Source organism: Nicotiana tabacum, chromosome 15 (genome assembly GCF_000715075.1).
Source record: "Nicotiana tabacum cultivar K326 chromosome 15, ASM71507v2, whole genome shotgun sequence".
NCBI classification, from domain to species: domain Eukaryota; kingdom Viridiplantae; phylum Streptophyta; class Magnoliopsida; order Solanales; family Solanaceae; genus Nicotiana; species Nicotiana tabacum.
Genome location: NC_134094.1, coordinates 135,010,492 through 135,032,543, shown reverse-complemented (window position 1 = coordinate 135,032,543; position 22,052 = coordinate 135,010,492). Strand labels below are relative to the sequence as shown.

Below are 22,052 nucleotides of genomic sequence, written 5' to 3'. Positions count from 1 at the left end.
AATAATCATCGCTTCGCCATGACTGTTCCTCATTTTCTTTGCATTTTAGGGCCATAAAATAGGAATTCAGGACGATTCACAAATAGGAAGTCCACGCCATGTGCATGAATTCGGGCGACCGACTCCGAATCTCCAAAACATTTGCGGGGCCATTAGAAATGACGTAATGAACAATAGGAATTGCTTCGACATGACTGTTCCTCGTTTTTTAGCATTTTAGGGCAATAAAATAGGAATTCAGGACGATTCCCACATTTTCGCGTGCTATAATCCACGCCATCTACATGAATTCGGACCACCAGCACATAATCTCCTGAAATTTTGCGGGCCCAACATAAACGACCTAATGAACAATAGTCATCGCTTCGCCATAATCATTTTTTGTTTATTGGCGTTTTAGGGCCATGAAACAGGAATTTATGACAATTCCTAAATTTTCGTGTGTTATAATCAATGTCATCTTAATGAATTCAGGCAATCGACCCCGAATCTTCTAAAATTTTGCTGGCCCGTCCAGAAAGACCTAATGAACAATATTCATTGTTTCGCCATGACCGTTCCTCATTCGTTTACGTTTTAGGACCATAAAACAGGAATTCAAGACAATTCTTAGATTTTCGTGTGATGTAGTTCGTGCCATCTGCATGAATTCGGACGGTCGGCCCCGAATCTCCTAAATTTTTGACGGCCTATCAAAAATGACATAATGAACAATAATCATCACTTTGCCATGATCGTTCCTCATTTTTGGAGTTTTAGGGCCATAAAATAGGAATTTAGAACAATTCCTAGATTTTTGTGTGCTATAGTCAATGCCTCTTCATGAACTCGCGCGATCTCCCCTTAATCTCCTACAATTTTACGGGCCCGATCAAAAATGACCTAATGAACAATATTCATCGTTTTGCCATGTTCGTTCATTATGTTTTGGCGTTTTAGGGCCATAAAACATAAATTCATGACGATTCCAAAATTTCGAGTGTTATAGTCCACGTCATCTACATGAATTCGGTAGACCGGCCCAAATCTCCTAAAGTTTTGCAAGCCAATCAAAAATGACTTAATGAATAATAGTCATCGCTTCGCCATGGCCGTTTCTTATTTTTTGGCATTCTAAGACCATAAAAACGGGAATTTGGGATAATTCCTAGATTTTCGTGTGCTATAGCGCGACCGGAGGTGAATCTCCTAAATTTTACGGGCTCGTCAAGACTATTCCTCCATTTTTTGGCTTTAGGGCCATAAATTAGGAATTCATGATGATTCTCAGATTTTCGGGTGCTATAGTCCACGCCATTTGCATGAATTCGAGTGACCAGGCGCGAATCTCTTACAAATGATCGTTCTTCGTATTTTGGCATTTTAGGGCAATAAAATAGGAATTCAGGACGATTCCCAAATTTTCATGTGCTATAATCCACGTCATCTACATGAATTCAGACGACCGGCTCCGAATCTTACAAAAATTTTCGGGCCCTTCAAAAACAACCTAATAGACAATAGTCAGCGCTTCGCCATGACCATTCCTTGTTTTTGGCATTTTAGGGCAATAAAATAGGAATTCACGACGATTTCCAAATTTTCATGTATTATAATCCACGCCATCTACATGAATTCGAACGACCGGTCTCGAATCTCCTAAAATTTATCGGGCCCATAAAAAATAACCTAATGAACAATAGTCATTGCTTCGCCATGACCGTTCCTCATTTTTTGGTGTTTTAGGGCAATAAAACAGAAATTTAAGACGATTCTTAGATTTTCGTGTGCTATAGTCCACGCCATCTACATAAATTTGAGCGACCAGCCCGAATCTCCTAAACTTTTGCAGGCCCATAAAAATAACCTAATGAACAATAGTCATCGTTTCGTCATTACCGTTCCTCATTTTTTAGAATGGCCTAATGAACAATAGTCATCGGATCACCATGATCTTTCCTCTCTTTTTAATGTTTTAGGGTCATAAAACAGGAATTCAAGATGATTTTCAATTTTTTGCGTGCTAATGTCCCTGTCATCTTTATGAATTCAGCCGACCGGCTCCGAGTCGACTAAAATTTTGCGGGCTTATTAAAAACGACCCAAAGAACAATAATCATCGTATCGCCATGAACGTTCCTTGTTTTTTGGTATTTAAGGACCATAAAATAGGAATTCAGGATGATTTCAAATTTGTGTGCTAATGTGCATGTCATCTTAGTGAATTCGGACAACTAGGTCCGAATTGTCTATAATTTTGGGAGCCATCAAAAATGACCTAATGAACAATAGTCATCGTTTCTCCATGAACATTCCTCGCTTTTTGGCCTTTTAGTGTTATAAAACAGGAATTCATGACGATTTTTAATTTTTGTGTGTGCTATTTAAAAAAAAGACAATCAAAGCGTAGAAATTAGGAAAAGAGTGATTCCTTCATATCAATCAATTCCAAGTTTAGAAGATGGTGCATTCTCAAGTCAATGCACAAAACTTGCCAGCGAAATGTCAGTTGGGTCTATTTTCCAAGTCCTTGCATAGTCTTGGTATAGAAACATTACGTGAACGTGTTCTTTACTTTAATTGCCAAAGATCAATAAAGTGGGTAAAAATCACCCAAGATCATGACATAAATCTCATTAGAGATAAAAATGTTAGGTGATTTCTTTCCATTTTCTTAAGCTTTGATGGCCAGATTTACTTGATACATGTGCTTAGTAAGAGATAATTAGTATCAATGAAATAATTGAGTTGCACACGAATTAGCCCAAACACCATCAACGATAACAAAATACAATCATAGAAGAGAAACTAGGGAAAGAATTATCTCCATATGCATCTTTATTTTAGGGACATATTACCAAGCCAACACTCTCCCAAAAACACAAATTTTTGTGAGAGAGACAACCAACTCAGCATATGTACATTAAAAAAATGTAGTTCTTTACAATTGTTCCATTAGGTTTCAAGGAAAGCTAATTTAATCTGCAAAATATATCGCAACCAACTACTTGCATTTCCAAATAAAAAAGGAATAGTTCATTATCGATCTCGCCACTATAACATTACAACTGATGCAATCTGAAACTTCTTACAAGTATAAAGTACAAAGTTATTAATGGGATGGACTCATAAGAGCCTCCATATATTGTCATGACAGTTCCTCAAATATAGCCATAAAACTGAAATTCTGCCCGATTATTAGATTTTCGTGTGTTATAGCCAATGCCATCTGCATGGTTCTGGGCGACTGGACCCAAATCGCCTAGAATTTTGCAAGCCCATCAAAAACGACCTAAGGAACAATAGTTATCGCCTCGCCATGACCGTTCCTCGTTTTTTTGGGTTTTAGGGCCATAAACTTAAATTTCGCCCGATTCCCACGCCATCTATAAGAGTCCGGGCGACCGAACCCGAATCACCTAAAATTTAGTAGGCCCCTCCAAAATGACCTAAGGAACAACAGTCACCGCCTCGCCATTACCGTTCCTCATTTGTTTTGGATTTTAGGGCCATAAAATTTGAATTCTGCCCGATTCCTAAATTTTCATGTGTTATAGCACAAACCATCTGCATAGGTTCGATCGACCGGACCTGAATCCCCTAAATTTTTGTTGGCCCATCAAAAAAGACCTATGGAACAATAGTCATCGCCTCGCCATGATCATTCCTCGTTTTTTGGCGTTTTAAGGCCTTAAAAATAGAATTACGCCTGATTCCCAGATTTTCGTGTGCTATAAACCACACCATCTGCATAGGTCCGGGCGACCGAACCCGAATCGCCTAAAATTTTGTCGGCCCATTAAAAATGACCTAAGAAACAATAGTCATCGCATCGCCATGGCCGTTCCTCTTTTTTGGCGTTTTAGGGCCGTAAAACTGGAATTCCGCCTGATTCCCAAATTTTCGTGTGTTATAGCCCACGCCAACGGTATGGGTCCGGACGACCGAACCTGAATTGCATAAAATTTTGCCGGCCCATCAAAAATGACCTATGAAACAATAGTCATCGCCTCGCCTCGCCACGACCGTTCCTCGATTTTGGCGTTTTAGGACCGTAAAACTGAAATGGTGTAAGGAACAATAGTTATTGCTTTCCCATGACTGTTCCTCATTTTTGGTGTTTTAGGGCCATAAAACTGGATATCCGGCCGATTCCCAGATTTTCGTGCCACGCCATATGTATGCATCCATGCGACCGGTCCCGAATCTCCTAAATTTTTGTCGATCCATAAAAACAACCTAAGGAACAATAGTCATCGTTTTGCCATGACCGTTCCTCATTTTTTGGCGTTTTAGGGCCATAAAACTGAAATTCCACCCGATTCCCAAATATTCGTGTGTTATAGCTCACGCCATCTGCATGCATCCAGACAATCGCACCTGAATCGCCAACAGTGTTGCGGGCCTATCAAAAACGACCAAAGGAAAAATAGTCATTTAATCGCCATGACCGTTCCTTATTTTTTGGCGTTTTAGAGCCATAAAGATGGAATTCCACCTGATTCTCATATTTTTCTATGTTATAATTTTTTTTGGCATTTTAGGGCCATAAAACTGGAATTCCGCCTAATTCCTAGATTTTCATGTGTCATAGCCCACGCCTTCTGCATGCATCTGGACGACTGGACCCGAATTGCCTAAAATTTTATCGGCCCATCAAAAACGATCAAAGGAATAATAGTCATTGTTGTTCCTCGTTTTTTGGCGTTTTAGGGCCATAAAACTGAAATTCCGCTCGATTCCCAGATTTTCGTGTGTTATAATAGCCCACGCCAGCTACATACTTCCTGGCGATCGAACCCGAATCGCCTAAAATTTTGTCGGCCCATAAAAAACGACCTAAGAAACAATAGTCATCGCTTTTCTATGACCGTTTCTCATTTTTTGGCGTTTTAGAGCCGCAAATTTGAAATTTTGCCAAATTCCCAGATTTTCGTGTGCACGGGCGATTGGACCTGAATCGCCTAAAATTTTGCTGGCCCATAAAAAATGACCTAAGGAACAATAGTCATCGCTTCTCCATGACTGTTTCCTTTTTGGCGTTTTAGGGATATAAAATAGGAATTAAGGACAATTTCTAGATTTTCGTGTGCTATAGTCAATGTCATCCGCATGAATTCGGACGACCGGCCCAAAATCTCCTAAAATTTTGCAGGCCCATCATAAACGACCTAAGGAACAATAGTCATCGCTTCACCATGACCGTTCCTCGTTTTTGGCATTTCGTGGCCATAAAACTGAAATTTCGCTCGATTCCCAAATTTACGTGTGCTATAACCCACGCCATATGCATGCATCCGGGCGATCGGACCCGAATCACCTAAAATTTTGCTAGCACATCAAAAAAGACCTAAGGAACAATAATCATGGCTTAGCCACGACCATTCCTCATTATTTGGGCCATAAACTGAAATTGTTCCCCATTCTTTTCGTATGTTATAGTCCATGCCATCTGCATGAATTCAGACCGATCCAGAATTTTCTAAAATTTTGTGGGTCCATCATAAACGACCTAAGAAACAATAGTCATCGCTTCGCCATGACCATAGCTTTTTTGGCTTTTTAGGGCTATAAAACAGAAATTAAGGACGATTCCTAGATTTTCGTGTACTATAGTAAACGCCATCTGCATGAATTCGGGTGATCGGCCTCAAATCTCCTAAAATTTTGCGGGCCCTTAAAAATGACCTAATGAACAATAGTCATCGCTTCGCCATGGCCGTTCCTCGCTTTTTGGTATTTTAGGACCATGAAACAGGAATTCAAGACGATTCCGAGATTTTCGCGTGCTATAGTCACGCTATTTGCATGAATTCGGGTAACTGGCCCTGAATCTCCTAAAATTTTGCGGGACATCATAAATGACCTAATGAACAATAAACATCGCTTCGCTAAAACCGTTCCTCATTTTGTGACGCTTTTGGGCCATAAAATAGAAATTCACGACGGTTCCTAGATTTTTCGTCTGCACTTGTCCAACACATTTACATTTACCTTTTTAGGTAAAACGGAACAATACCCAAAACCAAATCCAAGCAGTCAAACAAAAAGAAAAAGAGAAAAAGAAGAATAACCAATACAAACACAAAATGATTACAAAACAAAAAAAAAAATGATTATTTAAGTCCGAAACCATAACATAGTAACACATTTCTTATTCAGATGTATTTAGGATAACGATAGTTTATTTTTTAACAAAAACACAAGAGTAAGTAAATACTATAGTAGAGACTTCGAGTTAACATACAAATCAGTAGCAAATCTGACAATGGTTTGCGATTTCAGCCCAGCTATATATAGTGGAGGGAGCGTTCAAGTTGGCCAGAGACCATCATTATTATATTTAAAAAAAACAAGAGTGCAGCCAATACTGGATTCTGAAACAGGTCTGTCCAATATATTGGATAGGTGTAAACAAAGTTCACAGTGGTGTAATCAAATGGACTATACAGATTACCAAGCCAACACTCTCCCAAAAACACTACTATATCTCTGATATCTGGAACATAATCTCAAAAGAACTGCAGAAACAACCAACTCGAATAGGTGAAAGAGACAACCAACTCAGCACATGTATATTAAAAAAAAGTAGTTCTTTAGAATTGTTCCATTATTTTTCAAGGAAAGCCAATTTAATCTGCAAAATATATCGCAACCAACTACTTGCATTTCCAAATAAAAAAGGAATAGTTCATTATCGATCTCGCCACTGTAACATTATAACTGATGCAATATGAAACTTCTTACAAGTATAAAGTGCAAAGTTATTAATGGGATGGACTCATAAGAGCCTCCATATATCATTTTTCTTTCTCAGATCACAAATTTTAGCAATAAGCAGAATCTCTACATGAATAACTTTCAATATAAAATTTACACACATCATTTAATCAGTTAATTAATTACCTCAAGAAAAGTATATGTTCAATGTCCAATGTATAAATCAGCCCCTCCCTGCATTACCATGCCGTTGGTTTCTGAAGTAGCTAAGAAGTGCCTGAGCCTGCATATACCGGCATGTACATTTTAGAATACTTGATAAAGGATAGAAAAGGAAGTGTGCGGTTTCTGCAAAATTGTACCTTCTCTCTGGCTCTAGGGGTTCCAGACTGTGACAATGCCACTAATGGAGGTACAGCTCCTTCCTGGAGAACCATGTTGCAGAATCTGCTACTGTTAGTGCATAATTGCAACAGAGCTGCTGCTGCATTCTCCTTACCTCTTGCGGAACCCAACTCAACAACCTCAACCAGAACAGCAATCCCTCCTTCCTGGCCAATTGCTGCTCTTCCCTCGTGAATGGTTGCAAGATTTGACAAAACAGCAACAGCCTTGTCGACCATCCCAGCAGCGGGGTCCATCAACTCTACGAGAAACTTTACAGCACCAGCCTGCACAATGCGAGCCTTGTTTTCATGAAGTATTGACAAGTTAAACAAAGCTGTTGCTGCATCCTTCTTTCCCCTAGGAGCTCCATTTCCCAATAAATCCACAAGAGGTTTTATAGCCCCAGACCTCCCAATCTTCATCTTGTTATCCTCAATCACAGAAAGGCTAAAAAGTGTAGCGGCGGAGTTTTCTTTAGCCTCAGCAGTCCCTGTTTGGAGGACATGAATCAGAGGTTCAATTGCATCGGCATTTGCAATCGAACACTTGTTGTTGTCATTAATTGATAAGTTGAGAAGTGCAGTAACAGCATTTTCCTGTACTTTCATGTCTTCTGAATGAAGTAAGTTGACCAACAAGTTGATGGCACCACAGCTTGCAATTACAATACGATTATCCATATTGTGCTTGGCAAGTAATCGGAGTTCAGCTGTGGCATCTCTTTTCACATCAATGGAATCGCTATTCAAGTCCTGAACTAGCTTCCTAACTTGCTCCTCAACTTCCAAAAGATCAGCCCTTCTTTCAACTGTAGCAGAAGAAACTATTCTAGGAAACCTCTCAGAAGGTCTACGCCAGATGGATTGATTTCGAGCTCTTGTCTCCAGCATGGATGGGAATTCCGGCTCCCTTCGTAGGACAGACAATGGAGCAGCAGGACAGGATTCTGACACATCCCCTGAAGCATCAGTCGCAGCCACTGCTGACCTTGAAGACACTTCATTTCCATCACCAGAAATTGCAGGTGAAAAGTTTGAATTAGATAGTGTGCTGGGTGCCGAGGTAGTTCGATTATGACCTACAAGGGAGTGTTCATCGGCTGCTAACATACTATGACCAGTTGAGTTTATCTCTCCAGAGTGGGCCATACGTTCTTCAGAACTCTTAATAGATATCCTTTCAACATCCAGAGCTAGCATATTACTAGCAACTCCAGGTAAAGAATCATCCGAAGAGGAATGGGGATGGGATGGAGATGATCCTTCTCTTTGGTTTATACTTGATGAAATCAAACTCTTCCTAGGAGAACTTAAAAAGCGAGCAGAATCTGGTGACGAAGAGTGATTGCCCCTCGGAAGGGGAAAACCCAGGGTATCCCTGGGCACACCAGAATCTGCATGTGCTAGAAGGGAACATGACTGATTCAAGCTCAGAGATTTCATCGGATCAGGCAGCTTTACATTGTTTGATTCACACCAATTTGCAATAAGTGCCTTAACAGTGTAATTAGGAATGAGATTTGTGTGCCCCAGCGTTTGCCTTGTCTTAGGACAAACAGTAAGACCGAGATCAATCCATTTCCTTATAAAAGCTCGCTCATAAGTTTGTCCGGAAGCAACAATTACAGGGTCAGTCATCAACTCAAGTGAGAGGGGGCAACAAAAATCAGGAGGTATCGGCACAGGCGTGCAGGTCTGAGACTGTTTCATTGTGACAAAGCGGTCATGCATATTGGAAACAAGCGCTATAATTTGCTCAATATATTCAACTTCCTCGCTCTTTTCAGCTTGTTCAGCGTTCTCCTTCAATTGTTCAAGGGCCACAAACTCAATCAAAAGCTCTTTGTTTGAGTTCAATCTTAGGCAATCAGTAATTTTTGCAAAGCCATCTGAGCTTGCTCCCAAGCCTTCCATTTGAGCCTTAACAGCCTTTGTGATAGTCATGGACATCAGTTCATAATCCACATACTTAATTTTTAGTATAGAGTGCTGCAATCCAAATACTCAGGAAGTTAAATCACCATAAGGATGACAAATTCTAACCAACAACAAGAGTAGAGAGGAACATTACAGCTGGCGTAGGAATACGGCAAATAGAAGGGAGAAGAAGATCAGAAATGACCTGTTTTTGGCTCCCTACCTCAAGAGATGTCAAAGTTAAATCAGCAGGAAGGCATTGATGAGAAGATTTAAGTAGCTCGAGAATTTCAAGACTACATGTCCGGATTTTTACAATCAGTGATTCAGCTTGCAGGACCTATAGATCATCAACACATCAACAATATAAATATATTTGCTCAAAGTATTAAAATGCCTTAACCGTAAACCATAAATTCATTAATTGCACTACATCCCATTCTCATTCAGTATGCTGATTATGAATAAGAACAAATGGATCATCTGTCTTATTCAATAAATAAAGAGCATAAATATTAGACCATACAAAATAAACTTTACTGCCCAATGGTTGCCAGGTTTCATACAGCTCCCTCAGTTCATCAATAAATTGAGCTAGTCTGGCAAATGCTTTCTGAAGCAGCTCGCTGGAAGCTGCTTCAACATCAACAATGGCCTCAAGAATCGGCTTTAAAATCTTCAGCACATCCTCATTCTTGCAATAATACCTCTGAACCAGTACATCACTTATGCTTTCACTTGATGATAAATGGAAAAATTGGGAGATGTTGTTGAGAAGAACTTCTAACAATGACATCTCCATTGCACCTGGTCAACTCCAAAAGTAGTAATCCTCAGTTACCTGAACCAAGCACAAAACCCGTCCTATAAGACACATAAATGACAAAAGATAATCACATAAAATATATGGTCAATTTATTGCATTGATAAATAACGTCAGCAATATGTGTTTGTGTATGCGGGCACGCACACACACATGTGACATGACTGCAGCTAAACTTAAGAGCAGTTTCATATTTGAAGCCCGTCTTAGTTTCTATCACCTCAGCTTAGTATTGTCAATCAACATCATATAGGACATAACCACACAGTTTCAAGGGATCTATGATCATGGCATCACATCTAAACTTCCACTGCTGAATTGCTCTTTGTTATCTGTAATACATTTACAGTAAAAAAAAAAAAAACAAGAACGGAGTCATTATGCCTTAAATCTCATTCAGATGATCCCCAGTCTCATAGAACGGACATGCTAACAACAAGTTATTCAACTTTACAGTTTTCACGGGACGTACCAAGTCACAATCCCCTCGGTGCATGCACACAATCCCGTCACCAAGCATGTGCGTCATCTCCAAAATAATCACATGATACAAAATCCGGGATTTCATACCCTCAGGACCAGATTTATAACTGTTACTTACCTCAACCTGTGTAATTTCCTATTCCGCTATGCTTGTGCCTCGTGAATTGGCTTACAAACGCCTCGAATCTAGCCACAAATAATTCGATTCAATCAATAAAAATTGTAGGAATTAATTCCATATGAAAATATAATTTTTTCATAAAAATCCGACCATACAAAATATGAACGCCCATCCAACCACGAGTCCAACCATACAAAATTCACCAAATTCCGATATTAACTTGACCCTCAGATCTCCAATTAAAGTCTTCAACAAGCCCAATTCACCCATACATATCTTTTTTATCCTTAATAGATTTCATCCTTGACCTTTAAGCCCCAATGTAGGTTATATGACTCAATAGTTAATCATTATTAAGCTATTGAAGCACTAGAATCACCAACCATCCTAACAAGATTCAAAAATTCACTATTCATCTTCTTCTCCATTAAGAACCCTAACTCACAATACACATTTCAAGGACTAGCATAATTCTTCAACCAATTGGTACTTTCTACTTCACAATACATTCCAAATACTTAATCCATAGTTGTATTTAAGTGTAGGGTGGAGAATTTACCTCTTGTAGTTCAAACCCAATCTTGAACCTTTTTGAATGATTCTTGAAGATTAGAGAAGTCCTTATGAATTTCAATCCATGTAGATGTTAATACTACCAGTAACTAGTGTTAATCCATTATAAAAATATCATAAAACTCACCTTTGATGTGTATTTGGGTTGAGGATGCTCCACCTTTTCTCTAGAACCCAAAACTTAGCCAAAATTGTTATGTTTTTCTCTCTCCCCGAACCTCCCCTGTTTTATAAAAAAATAAATTGCGTAGGCTGGTTGCGTAGCCTACGCAGATTGGCTACGCAGCTTAACCCTCCCCTCACTTCCATACTGATTTTGCCTACGCAAATCTGTGTAGGCTACGCAAGACTCGCGTAGCTGTTCTGTCACTCTTTAGTAAAAAGACCATAACTTCTTGTAGAAATCTCCAAATGGCAAACGGTTTGATGCGTTAGAAACTAGACTCAAAGGGATTTAATTTGATAGGTTATACACCATATAACTCTTCATATCTTGAGAGTTATGCTTGTTTGAAGTTAGATCTTGTGCAAACTCACTTGAAACTTTATCCTATCATATAATTTTCAACTCGACTTAGCCTTAGGGCTCTTCTTAGACCTAAACCATTTTTAATACATCTCATACATATATTATCATGATCAATTGATATCATTCAAATTACCAGTCTTGTTCATACCCGAATTGATATAATTAGCACCCGTCAATCTTCTTAATAGTTTTAAAACACTTAGAAATTTTTTCCGGGTGTTACACCTTGGTGGTTATTGTTGTTGGTGTAATGTTATTAGATTATTTCAACTTAATAATTATAAAATTTGTTAGTATTTATTGTAGTACTCTTTACGCAATTCTTAGAAAGTAAATTTTGCTTATAAAAAACTAAAATCTAAGTTCATACCAATATGTAATGTGTTGCTTTTATTCAAATATAAACAAATTTTAGCAGCTCTTTATTATCTTTCACGTTTGTTTATCCAACTTCTACTCAAACTTGTAGTAACTAAAAAGAATATGTAGTGAGATTGTTGAAATATTATTTGTTTAATATAATTATTTCCAAATAAAGTTTCAGTAAGTAGTTGTTATATTAGAAATGAAATTGTTGAGGCTCTCGACTTTTTTCTAAAAAGATAAATTTGAAGACTAATACTATTTACACCTACCTTCCCCTAGTTTGGTTGATTTACATATTTAAGTTGTGCAAAATTTCAAGTAGAAGTTTTCAAGTATCTAAGCTATTTAAGCTATTACTAGGTGATTTTATTTGCTGGAAATGATCAGTAACTTTTTATAGAAAAGCCAATTGACTAGAATATACCATATAATTAATAGCACTTAAGAGAGAACCGATGATATAAAATAGACATTATTCAGGAAAAAATATTATCGCATTATGTGTTATATATTAAATTAATATATGTATTTTTTATATACGCTTTTAGCGCTAATCAATATTAGTTATTAACTATTTTCACCTCAATCTATTACTTTCCTGTTGGGCCATGCTTCAAAACTGTTTCTTTTGATAAACACTTTTGAACAAATAGCTTTTTAGAGAAGTATTTTGTAAGAGTAGTTTGTGTTTGGTCAATTCACTTACAAAGTGCTTCTTTTAGTATTTGATAAATACATTGTGTTTGATCAATCTTGACAAATAATTATTTGAGTGTCAAATTATGAAAAAAAAAGTTTTAAATTTTATTTTACAATTATTATTATTTAAATATAGTAGAATAATTTTAAATGCTTTTTTGAAATGCTTTTATAAACTTTTTATTTTTATTTAGTTATATTTTAAGAAATAAAATAAATATATATTAAGATTTTTCATAAATATAAATATAGTTAACACAAAAAAAAAGAGAGGAAGAAAAGGGTTGTATTTATATATGAGATATATGTGGGTTCAACTAGTGATAGATAGTTTGATAATATATATTTTGTAAGGATAATTTTATCTTGAAAGAATTATTCATTTGTTTTTGCTTCTTGGAGTATATAAAAAATTATAGCTTCTACTAAAATAACACAAAATATGTTTCTTTTTATTTTTGGCTAAACACCTCAATTCTACCAAAAAAAATAATATTTTTTCAAATAAAATGTACTTTTGACCTCCCAAAGTTTGGCGTTAACAATCATAATAAGCCAATGTGATTTGATGTCAACACTAATTCTTTTTTCTCCCTTACTCTTTTAACCTCGGTATAATCATTTTAATGTCCTCTGTTGTATCATATTAACGAGACAATTAAAATAGTTAATAATTTGTGGTATATTATAAATTTGTAAATTGCATAAAAAGGAATGCGACTTGTAGGTTTTAAGTGTGTGTAATGTGATGAAATATGATGAATTTTGTTTCTATGAACAAGCAGTCTAAGTCTTTGATTATAACTAGTTCAATTTCTTATATTTAACATGTTCATTTCCGAGTTTTGTCATTTGTTTGCTTGATTGTGCATACCATCTTGAACACAAAGAATTTGTGAACTTCGTTTGATGAAAATTTATGAATTTTGTTTTGAAGTTCTTGCTGTTGCGCCTGGAGATGAGGACGCGATTCGCTGTAAAGTGGTGGCATTAATCAAAGCTGATAGTATTGAAGAAGCGCTAGTTGCTATTCAAGAGTCCAAAAAAGCTGCTATTGATCTTAGATTTTTCAAGGTAATGTATACTTTATAAGAAACTTTCCAGATAAATATTTGAACATTGAACTCTGCCTAACATAGCTGGTGCCGAGTTCAGATAAATGAGAAGGGTTGTTTGCAGGTTGAAAGGCTAGACTAAAAATAGTCTAACTATCACAGATCTTAATTTTACGGGCCTGGATAGAGGGGAATGGATACCTAGATTTTTAATAGAAAAACCTAACTAATTCGTGATTGAAATGTTGTTGTAACTTCAGTTCAGAGAGCAATTACTCGAGTTTCTTAACTTGGAAATTTCACCTGAAAGGGAACTTTAATATTTGGATTATCTGAGCTACTTTTGTGATCGTAGTCGCACTTTTTTTCTGCTGTGACATAAGATATCTGCTAATATCAGTTCCAAAACATTTCGTTTTACATGAATATGGAGTAGCCGTGTAGGTAGATGCAACTCTCTTTGTACTCTAAAGCTTTAGAAGCTGATCAGAAATTAAAATAATTGAGTGAGAAAGGCTTAAAATGGTTAATGGGCAGATCAGGTGATAACTGACAACCAAGAAAAGGATTCTATTACATGTCTGGTAAGAGCTTTATAAATTGACATTGCTCTCTTTCATATAAGCCAAACTAATTAAAAGTAAAAGTATTGGAATGATGTTTCTATATTAGACAAAGACATACCATACATATAGAAGAGTGCTCTGGTATATTCATATACTACTACTTTCATACTAGAACACAATCACTCATACCCTCATTGGCTGTGTAATGTCTATGGATATCTTGCTTTATGGAAGGGTCATGTCCATATAAATTATATAATACAATGTTGGTATTTCACTATTAGACCAGATAATGAGCCTAGGATCCAGATGCATTACCTACTTATTCTCCCCACCCCCCCAAAAAAGGATCTAGAGTCATTATGACTGAACTTTTGGATATCACAACAGTTGGATTATTTGGCGAAGTATTGTAAGTTCTTGATGACTTCACTTAGATTATCTCAAACTGTCTTATCAGAAAACATTTTCTTTTTGGAGAATGGTAACTGGTAACAATCAGAAAAACATTATCTTAAGGGCAGGGATTAAGGGACTTTGGATATTCTATTTACATTAAAATATACTTCTGTAACGACCCGGCTGGTCGTTTTGAGAGTAATAGCCCCGATCCCCTATTAACTGCTTTCCCCAAATCTTTTTATGCTATTGTGACTTGCCGGGATGACTGGTTTTGAGTTTCGGAGTGTTTTGGGACACTTAGTCCCTAAATGAGAGCTTAAGCCTTAGGATTTGGACCGTAGTCGGAACTGTGTGAAGACGACTCCGGAATGAAATTCCGTCGGTTCCGTTTACTCCGTTAGGTGATTTTGGGGTTAAGAGCGTGTCCGGATTGTGTTTTGGAAGTTCGTAGCTCATTTAGGCTTGAAATGGCGAAAGTCGAATTTTTGGAGTTTTGGGCATGTAGTGGAATTTTTGATATCGGGGCCATTTTCCAATTCCGGAAGTAGGAGTAGGTCCGTAATGTTGATTATGACTTGTGCGCAAAATTTGAGGTCAATCGGACGTGATTTGATAGGTTTCGGCATCAGTTGTAGAATTTTGAAATTTTAAGTTCTTTAAGTTTGAATTGGAGGGTGATTCGTGATTTTAGCGTTGTTTGATGGGATTTGAGAGCTCGACTAAGTTCGTATGGTGTTTTAGGATTGGTTGGTATGTTTGGTCGAGGTCCCGGGCGCCTCGGGTATGTTTCGGATGCTCAACGAGTCATCTTTGGACTTAGAGAAGCAGCAGATTTCTGGTGTTCTGTTGCAGGCATTTTCTTCATCGTGTTCGCGAGGGAGTCCTCGCGTTCGCGTAAGGTATATGGGAAGGGCAGTTAAATTACTCTTCGCGTCCGCGATGTCGCTCTCGCGTTCGCGAAGGTGTGGAACCTCGAAGCTACGCGTTCGCGAAGAAGAACTGGAGGCAAGCGAGATTTCGTGCTTCGCGTTCGCGATGGAGGATTTTTGGGCTGAAGTATATTGTACTTCGCGAACGCGAGGGTGTGGCCGCGTTCGCGAAGAAGGACGTGTCTGGGCAGTATTAAAGTTCCAAAAACGGAGGTTATGCCATTTTTATCAAAAACTTAAGTTGGGAGCTCGGATTTTGGACGAGGGATTGAGGGATTTTTCAGAGATATCGATTGGGTAACGATTCTTAACTCTTTTATGGTTATATTCCACTAATCTATGCTTGAATTTATCGTTAAATTTCGAATTTGGGGTGAAAAGTTGAGAAAAAGTTCTTAGGCCGAATTTTGGAGTTTTGATCGAGATTTTGGTATCGGATTTGAACAATTTTGGTACGAGTAACTCGTGAGTGAATGGGTGTTCGTATTTTTGCGACTTTTACCCGATTCCGAGACGTGGGCCCGGGGTGACTTTTTGGGTGTTTTTCCTAATTTCACGCTTCAGCTTCGAATTAATTAGCTAAATTAGTTACTCGGAGTTATATTTACATTATGCAATTTATTTGAATAGATTCGGGCCATTTGGAGTCGGATACTCGTGGCAAGAACGTGTTATCGAGGTGATTTGAGCGGTTCGAGGTAAGTGGCTTGCCTAACCTTGTGTTGGGGACTTCCCCCTTAGGATATCTTGATATTATTTGGTTTGTGGGTGCCGTGTACGTGAGGTGACGAGTACGTACACCGGCTATTTTTGCCAAAATCCTGTTTAACCTTCTTAAATCATAAATTGTTTTTCTTATTAAGTCGTACTAATATGTTTAATTGTGTAGTTTAGACTAAAAAAGCATGTTTACGTGTTTTAACTGCGTAATTGATATTTTGTGCGTCATGTTTAGCTAAGTCCTCATTTGCCCTATCTGTGTCCAGTATAAACTGTATAACTCGATGTCATACCTGTCATTTCATCCTGCGTTGCATATTTACTTTGGGACTACGGACGTATTCCGGGAGATTCCCCCTGTACTGCATATTCATTTGAAACTACGAGACGGTATCCCGAGAGATTTTCCCACTGTGTTTACCTTGTTTTGAACTGAGGGCTCCCTTAACTGTTAAATTTTCGAGAATTTCTTTAACTATGTTACCGTAAATTTCACTTATATCTTTTACTGTTTAATTTATTATATTTACTCCGGTAGGGCCTTGACATGACCTCGTCACTACTCGACCGAGGTTAGGCTTGGCACTTACTGGGTACCATTGTGGTGTACTCATGCCCTTCCTGCACATGTTTTCGTGTGCAGATCCAGGTACGAGCTATCAACCTTGGGGTTAGTGCGTGCTGCTGATTCTAGAAGACTTCAACTTCTGCTTGCGTCCGCAGATCTTCGGAGTCCCCTTCTACTCCCTCGCCTAGAGACTTTCTTTATTATCTTTGACTTTTGTATAAAGCTACATAGATTATAGCAGCTTGTGACTTAGTGATATTCCGGGTCTTGGAAAACTATTTTGTATATGCCGAGTGGTACTACTCTTGGCTATTTATAATATGTTGTTTATCTTTAAAATGTTGTGTTTCTTTATATTTTTCGCAAAAATTAGGCTTACCTAGTCGTAAAGACTAGGTGCCATCACGACACCTTACGGAGGGATAATCTGGGTCGTGACAACTTCAGACGCTCTATTGAGTGGCTTTTAGTTGAGCTGCCTTTGTGCAGTGGACTCCCTAGTTAATTTAAATGTTGGAACAATGAAGAGACCTTAATAAACATTTGGAATTTTGGAGTTTGAGTGCTTAATTGGACATTTCAAATGAATTTTAGAAGGCAGGAGAAGCTTCTGCTACTGAAGAGATATTTGTAGTTGTTGAGCCTTTCTGTGAGCAGTTTTCTCTGGAAAGTGTTGAGGAATAAAGAGGAAACCAAGGCATGTCAATGCTTATGGATTTCCAGTTGCCTTATACCCTCACAGTTTTTGTTTCTATTAATATGTTTTAGAACTTGAGCGATGAAGTTACTTTCTAAAATCCTTATAAAAATTACTTTCTGAAATATCTGGTTTCTCAGTCAAGACTTCGCTATGAATTTAATTGTAAGGAGATTTAGCAATATGATTTCTTTGTTCACCTCTATTGCAAACCCCTATGTTTACCAGGAAAAAAGTTCATTTTTCTTCAGCAATGGAAGTTATCTCTCATTAACATGTTCCTTTTCATTGTGATGTTGCTCTTTCGAAGGCTTATTGCTTATATAGGCAAAATAAACTGGATCAAGCGTTGGAGTCCTTAAAGGGGCAAGAAGGAAGTACTGCGTCAATGCTGTTGGAATCTCAGATTTTATATCGTTTGGGAAAGATGAAGCTTCTGTGGATATATATCAAAAGCTCCAAAAGCCCCAGATAGACTCCTTAGAAATTAATCTTGTTGCTGGTTTGGTTTCTGCTGGAAGGGCTTCTGATGTGCAGGGAACTCTGGATTCCATCCGAGTTAAAGCAACTAGCAGTTTTGAATTGGCATATAACACCGCCTGCTCTTTAATTGAGAGGCAGAAGTACAAGGATGCTGAGCAACTGTTATTGTCAGCTCGAAGGTAGGAGATTTTTGAAGCTTATAGTTTACAAGTTCATACATATCACTGGCATGGTTTCTAAGGATTAGTGAATTTGTTAAGTCTTGTATTTAGTATGAGATTCTTAATTAATTTCTCTTTGATGAACTCCATGTGACAAACTTGATTTGGAACAGTTAAGAGTAATTCAACATCAAGAAGTGGTGTGGAATCAGCGGAGAACATGTTCTTTTAAGCTGATTAATATAACCCAAGCTACACATTGTGCTGCTGAAGGGAAATTACCTTGAATCAAGGATCTACACTGTATGCCTAGTACCACAAGTCTGAAACAAATATTAATAACTGTGATAAGAGATTGCCTATTCTTTTTCCATGTGGTGCTTGTCTGTGCTGTATTGACTGTAGGGTTTGGAACTTCCAGAGCTTAATCTGTGCTTGGACACAAATGAGATAACTTGCAAATTTTGCTGGTGAAATAACAGAATTGGTCGGGAAACACTAATGGAGGAGAATTTAGCTGATGATGAGGTTGAAATCGAATTGGCACCCATTGCTGTTCAACTTGCATATGTTCAACAGGTGAAATTATTTTATAACACGACTTTGACTTTTCTGTTTGCCTTGATGTGTTGCAAATACATGAATATCTATCTGTTATTCCAAATTCTAGGAAACACACAAGAAGCCGTTGCATCTTATACCAACCTTGTGAAAAGAAATTTGGCAGATGAGTCGTCACTTGCGGTGGCAGTAAATAACCTCATCGCTTTGAAAGGTCCTAAAGATGTATCTGATGGCCTAAGGAAACTTGATAAGCTAGTAGAGAAAAGTGATGGACCACAAAAGTTCCAGCTTGCTCGTGGACTGGACTTGAAGCTTTCTCAAAAGCAAAGGGAAGCTATATACACCAATAGGATGCTACTGCTACTGCTACTTCATTCTAATAAGATGGATCAGGTAATTAATCTGAAACCTTAATGTTTCATTTTGTTTCTTGTTTTCTTTTTTCAAGGTTAAATGGCAATACATAAGAAGCAAAAAAGAGGACCCCAAGCTTTTGTGGATTTCATTAGCTCCCTGATAGTAGCATAGGCTTTTGTAAATGGAGCTAATTATCCTCTCTTTTGTACTCTTTGCATCTTCTTGATGCCCTTTAATGAATCTAATTTACTTCATTAAAAAAAAATAGTTCAAACCATACGGCTGGTTATTGCATGTTCTTCTTTAGATGCTTAATTTTAGTTCATGGATTATTACAGGCACGAGAACTTGTTGCAGTTTTACCGGATTTATTTCCTGGTAGCTTGATGCCAGTACTTCTTCAAGCTGCTGTGCACGTGCGAGAGAACAAAGCTGGTGAAGCTGACATTTTGCAGATAAGTTTCCTGACAAGTGCAAAGTCATCCTGCTTGCAAGGGCACAGGTTGCTGCCGCTGCTGGCCACCCTCAGATTGCAGCCGAGTCTCTGGCAAAAATTCCTGACATTCAACACAAACCTGCAACTGTTGCTACCCTCGTTTCTCTAAAGGAAAGGGCAGGAGATATTGATGGTGCCGATGCTGTGTTTGATTCTGCCATCAGATGGTGGTCAAATGCAATGACAGAAAACAATAAGCTCAGTAGCATCATGCAGGAGGCTGCTGCTTTTAAGTTGAGGCATGGAAGAAAGGAGGAGGCAGCACGCCTATATGAGGAGCTTGTAAAAAGCCATGGGAGTATTGAGGCTTTGGTTGGGTTGATCCAGACTGCTGCCCATGGAAATGTAGAGAAAGCAGAAGCTTATGAGAAGCAACTAAAACCACTACCCACCTTGAAATCTATTGATGTCGATAGTTTGGAGAAAACTTCTGGTGCAAAGCATGTTGAGACTGTTCCTAATGTCGGTGTCACTGAAGCCAAGAGTAAAGATAAGGCAAAGAAAAAGAGAGAGAGAAAACCGAAATACCCAAAGGGCTTCGATCCAGCCAACCCAGGGCCTCCACCTGATCCAGAGAGGTGGCTTCCGAAGAGGGAAAGGTTTAGTTATAGACCAAAGAGAAAGGACAAGAGAGCAGCGCAAATTAGAGGTTCTCAGGGAGCAGTTGCTAAAGAGGCAGCGTTTAGTAATGATACAAAATCGAACCAGCCAGCCAATTCCAAAGGAGCCTCTCAGAATGCAAGCACTGAGCAATCCAAGCCTTCATCGAAATCAAGAAAGAAATCTAGGAAGTGATCAAAGAAGCTTCCATCAGTTCTTGGTTGTGGTTTTCGGGCTTATAAGGCATATTTTTATGGTGCCTTTAGAGTCTAACCTGAGTTTGTTTCACAACTCTATCTGATCCAAAGAGTTTGTCACTTTATTTTCACAGAAAGTCAGACAGAATTCTGCTAGCTCTGAACTGTAAGGTATGGATAATCAGAGGCATGGATGAGTCCTTTGCAACCTTTTAGCTCTTACATGTAAAAGCCTGTCATATAAGCGGTGGCGGAGCCAGGTTTTACTAAGGGGATTCGGAATATTAAAAAGTGAACTCGGAGTTCATCTCAATAAAATGTAAGTCAATCACATGACTCATCCTGTTAGTCAAAAGCATAGCTAACGCTACCATGACACTACACTATTTGAACATGTCAAGGGTATTCAATATCTACTATTTATGCATAAAAAATAAATTTGATCTTTCGAATAATCCCCTTCCGCCATCCTAGCTCTGCCCCTGCATATAAGTTGAGAAGGTTAGAGTAGCGGGTTCACTATTAATCGAGTTGTGAGTCGTGCTCCGATTGCTCGCAAATTTTTCAGTTATAAAAATAAACAGTTACAACATGGGTTTCAACTCTTTTCATGATATTCTCAAGTCAAACCATAGGGGTGATGAATAATTGATAAAATTCTCTACTCTCCAATTTCAATTTAAAGACATGACAGATGAATTACTACGGAGTACTTTTTGTGATGTAGTACATTCATCATTAGAATAGACAACCAATATGTCATTCAAGATGAAAGACTGATTTTGTCGAATGATTTGTTTCTTTCCTAAATTAGTGGGTTCATTTAGATTTCTTTTGTCCTATGGTAGAGAGAAGTTCTAATCTCGGCTTTCTGAGAAGGAAAAAAAGAAGGTAAAAGAATCCTAGTAAATAAGTGGCAGAGTTTTCTCTTGCTTCACAGGAACTCCTTTCTTTAGTTTATACTCTTTTCGGCCTAATTTGTTTGATGTTATTCAATCGGATATAAAGTTTAAGAAAGAAAAAAAATATTGTTTTTATACAAAAACTAAATATGAAAATATTGCAAAGAATGCCATAGTAAGAACTAAGAACTAAGAAACAACTTGGTTTTTTTAATCAAATGGACACAACAAGTCATATCATTGAAAAACAGAGAATAAAATAGCCAGCTACTCTATAAACATAAAAAAAGTGCTAACAGTGCCAAGTAAATTGAGATGGCAGTGGCAATAATAAGAGAAAAAAGTGTAATATTTTGACTAAACAAAAATTTCCAAAAAGTCATAAATAAACAACTATAAAAGCAAATTCTTGTTCCCTTCTATGGTAAGTTAAGAATAAACAAAAATATTTCTTAACTATTAATAAGGGAGAATAAGCATACGGGAGCTTGTAATGGCTGAGGGTATTGCAGTAATTTCATGAAAATTGAGCAACATAATTGGCCGAAAAGCAATTTTACTGTAGCTATAAGCCTATAACATAAATTTTTCGTTGCCTTGACGAAACTACCCTCTGCTTATCTCATCAACAATCAACACCCCACTTTTTTATGTTTTGCTTTTGCCCCTGTTTTCATCATTTATTACGTAGTTGCCTGCATTTTGTGTTTGGTAAATTTGGCAAAGTTTGAGGCTTTGAGCACATCTTATATAGTGAAA

At 37.8% G+C, this 22,052-nt stretch overlaps 1 protein-coding gene and 1 pseudogene across 2 annotated transcripts; one reads left to right on the top strand and one right to left on the bottom strand.

Moving 5' to 3' along the window:
• Nucleotides 1–6,727: 6,727 nt before the first annotated feature.
• LOC107775661 (U-box domain-containing protein 4-like) lies at nucleotides 6,728–11,519 on the bottom strand. 2 transcript variants are annotated; one of them, XM_016595437.2, is made up of 7 exons: nucleotides 11,130–11,519; nucleotides 10,298–10,494; nucleotides 10,046–10,157; nucleotides 9,529–9,843; nucleotides 9,226–9,342; nucleotides 7,062–9,074; nucleotides 6,728–6,982 (listed from the first exon to the last, which is right to left on the bottom strand). In XM_016595437.2, exons 4-7 carry the CDS (start codon nucleotides 9,802–9,804, stop codon nucleotides 6,923–6,925), a joined length of 2,466 nt encoding a protein of 821 aa, XP_016450923.1. In that variant the 5' UTR covers nucleotides 9,805–9,843; nucleotides 10,046–10,157; nucleotides 10,298–10,494; nucleotides 11,130–11,519; the 3' UTR covers nucleotides 6,728–6,922. The 2 variants fall into 2 exon arrangements, with proteins under 2 accessions (XP_016450923.1, XP_075087481.1); XM_075231380.1 differs by adding an exon at nucleotides 10,989–11,049 and having other exon boundaries at nucleotides 9,529–10,494.
• A 1,676-nt stretch (nucleotides 11,520–13,195) lies between these two features.
• On the top strand, nucleotides 13,196–20,849 carry LOC107775573 (uncharacterized; annotated as a pseudogene).
• The last annotated feature ends 1,203 nt before the right edge of the window (nucleotides 20,850–22,052 follow it).

Excerpts from the sequence above, each read along its gene's own strand:
- LOC107775661 (XM_075231380.1), bottom strand. The coding sequence starts at position 9,804 with ATGGAGATGTCATTGTTAGAAGTTCTTCTCAACAACATCTCCCAATTT. Across the intron at positions 9,343-9,528 it reads TGGGCAGTAAAGTTTATTTT|GTCCTGCAAGCTGAATCACT; the intron begins GTATGGTCTAAT and ends GATGATCTATAG. Across the intron at positions 6,983-7,061 it reads CCCCTAGAGCCAGAGAGAAG|GCTCAGGCACTTCTTAGCTA; the intron begins GTACAATTTTGC and ends CGGTATATGCAG.